General features: G+C 36.1%; 1 protein-coding gene across 1 annotated transcript; it reads right to left on the reverse strand.

The window, feature by feature from the left end:
- Window positions 1-530: 530 nt before the first annotated feature.
- On the reverse strand, window positions 531-3,215 carry LOC131051843 (F-box protein GID2). Its single transcript, XM_057986448.2, has 2 exons — window positions 2,084-3,215; window positions 531-1,051 (listed from the first exon to the last, which is right to left on the reverse strand). Exons 1-2 carry the CDS (start codon window positions 2,558-2,560, stop codon window positions 962-964), a joined length of 567 nt encoding a protein of 188 aa, XP_057842431.2. The 5' UTR covers window positions 2,561-3,215; the 3' UTR covers window positions 531-961.
- Window positions 3,216-3,433: the final 218 nt, after the last annotated feature.

Below are 3,433 nucleotides of genomic sequence, written 5' to 3' on the forward strand. Positions count from 1 at the left end.
CATTACTTAAACTCAAGGTTTTGAGTTTGATGATATCATATTAACATGATTTTGTAGAGTACTTGATACAAGTTAAAAAATAATCTAATAATTGTACATTAAATCATTTTTTGAAACACCTATATAAAATCACATAATTTTTTTTTAAATGACTTATCTAAAAAATTATCTTATTTAATTAATAATAATCAACACTAAGAATGTTGAAATCACAATTGATAATACTACAATATTTAAATACATCATATTACCCACTCAACTACTGATACTCTCCTAAATAAACTTCCTTTCTTTATGCGTGAGTACAACACTGTATCAATAAAATATAATTCCAAAGACCCAAAAAAAAATGCAACTTGAAATAAAAAAATCAGATTAAGATCATGATGAATTTGTTCAAGGCAGGCCTGATTTTATTTTATTTCATCTGTTCTGCTATAGAATCAGTCGTTTGTACTGCTTACCGCCTTTTCAAACACAAAATTGCCTATTTTATCAACCCAAAACACCCATTGGAATTTCAGCGAAGATAATGATATATATATAATAGAATAGAATAGTACATATAAACTGCTGCCATGCTTGCATGAAGCAGTTAGGATGCAGTACAGTATGAATTTCAGATTCTGCTGGTTAAAATAATGGTAGCATTTATACATATTGTACGTGAAACGTATTCTGTGTCTTCAACCTATATTTGTTTTCCTCAGACAAGTTGGTTGTGCTGAGATGACTGTAATAAAAATATAAGTTTCTAGTTTGAAAAAAAAAACTATCTTACTGTTATTGAAGAGCCCATTATTCTGTTCAGATCAAAGCAGAAAGCAGAATGTACAGACTATGTAAGCACAGTGGGAATTGCTATGAGAGTTTTTTAGAACCTTTTTGTAAGCTGATCACTTTATTTTTTTTAAAGAATGGAAACTGTGTCGTCTGTCATTTCTGTCTCACCTTTTTATTGTTAGCTGAAATGTGCCATCCAATTTGGATGTCTCTGATCTTCTTTATAAAAAGTTTTTCCGTAATGGCCATCCTCTGCCTTCTCCTGCTCCTGATGCAGACGCATATGTTATCCATTATGACTTATATTTCATATCTTTCAATAAACCAAGAACAGTATTAAAAAATACAGTAGACATTCTAATAATGGGGTATACTTTTTAACAATTTTGTGAATAAAAAGAAGAAGATGCCCGATACACAAAGGCATCTACCACATCACATCACATCAATGGGGGGCTCTTATATTCGTGTCTGAACAACAGCCCATCTGTTGGGGGCGCCGCCCATAGCTGGATTTTACATGCCTCACCAATTGCAAGGTTTTTCTCTTCTTTACGTCTGCCAAAATTTGTCCCATTGGAGAAAAGTGAAAATACAGACAAAGTAGACCTAATGTTTGGTTAGTGGTACGCAGGAGAATCCCAAAATCAATCTGTAAATCCATTATGAGACGTTATACGGTCAAGCAGAGAATGCATTTTGGGGGATAACCATGATTTTGGAATTACAATCCATATCCAGAATGTATGATTCCATGAAAAAACCCAAAGAAAAACATAGATCATCCATGGAAATAGAGATTAATCAGCCAGCTATAACAGAATACAGTAAAAGAATCAGGAAGTTGTTGAGCTAAAATGTTGTTACTTGCTATTTTGGATATGATTGTGTGTTTTTTACATCAAGATTTTGTTTCGTTTCAGATCATTGATCCATCATCAGAAGATGTTATTAAGGAAAAAGAAAAGAAAAATAACATACAATCATATCCAAAAACAGCAGCAAACAACAATAATAACATTAACTTACAATCATATCCAAAAACAGCAGCAAATAACAATAATAACATTATAGATTGTGAAAAACTGATATCTATAAAAAGTTGTTTTGAGAGCGAAATTTTTTTTCCCATTTCCCAGGAATTGTAATTGAAATGACAGACATGGCTCCAGATTCTCATATACAGAAAAGAGATTATTAAAGCAGAAAGGAAAAGAAATGCACAAGATCTCTAGTATAGATTACAATTAATGGAAATGGGTAAGACTGAGTGTCACGGTATATGCAAAAAACTGTGGACCTTGTGCAACAGCTGTGGTCGGGAAATAGTACAGGAGTTGCCATGACAGGAGGCAGTTGCAAAAGGGCCGAGTTTCTCGAAGTACTCAACAGAGAGCAGAGACAGAGAAAGATGAACTTGGTCTGCAGTCCAGACGACATTGTTGTCCAAATCTTTACTGTTGGTATTGGAATTCGAAGCAGCAGAATGTGTGCAGAGAGGATGCAACCACTTTACATACAAACGCCTGAAGCCACCCATGACATTCACCACACATTTGAGGCGACCTATACAAATCCCCGAAGCAGGCCAATGTCTTGTGCAGATCACTTCCCACAAATTGTCATCCATGGCTGCAACATACCACCGTCTACTCACACAAGACGCCACAGCCAGACTATGGGCGTCCAAATGCTTGAAGATTTCATTCATGGCGTCCACGTTATCAACCACCTGATCACTATTCGACTTCTTCATCTTTTCCCAATCATGGGCCATGGCAGACAGAGAAAAAAAACCCCAAGATCATGCAAAGAAGGAAAACCCAATATGCAGAGAATGAATGAATGAATGAAAGCAAGCCCAAGATCAGTAGAGAGAGAGGCACACTAACTTATTCTTTTCCCAATCAAAGGCCATGCCAAAGAAAGAAAGAAAGAAAGCCCAAGATCATGCAATGAAAGAAAACCCAATATGTAGAGAGTGAATGATTGAAAGAAAGAAAGCCCAATATGTAGAGAATGAATGAAAGAAAGAAAGCCCAAGATCATGCAAAGAATGAAGGCCCAAGGTCAAGATAGAAAGGCACTGAAACTCAACAGGAGCATATATAAGGAGCTCCCAAATCCTTTAATGGAGGCAAGACAGAAAATGGGTAGGGCAAGGACAGAGAAAAGGGCAATTTTTCTTCTGTCGGCATAAGTGGTCAGCAGAATAGACGGGCAAAAGGATTGTGCAAGTCAAAGTTTTATCTGTATGAGAAATCCAAGCCTCACAAGATGACACAAATCAACTACCAACCTCTCTGCTACCGACTTGTCGTTAACTCCTCCATTAACTCGTTCACATGACTCCGATTGGAGAGCACTTGACAGGTGTATTTTGTGATATTGTACGCAAAGGAACGTACGTCTAATCAAGTAGGAAGAATTCATATGGGGATGGAACGTACGTCTAATCGAATACACTACGCCTGTCTTTTGCAGGGATGCGTATTGTCTAAAATAATACAGACCCGGCAATATAGTCCTCTTTCTTAGGCTTTTTATCCCGGAAATTACGCGTAAATTTGAATTTTTCTCCAACTTTTTTCGACCACTCGACTAGACTTAACCATTAACCTTTTCTTATTCTAAATGCTGGTATCATTTA

The sequence above is a fragment of the Cryptomeria japonica genome, chromosome 6 (assembly GCF_030272615.1).
Source record: "Cryptomeria japonica chromosome 6, Sugi_1.0, whole genome shotgun sequence".
Taxonomy (NCBI): Eukaryota; Viridiplantae; Streptophyta; class Pinopsida; order Cupressales; family Cupressaceae; genus Cryptomeria; species Cryptomeria japonica.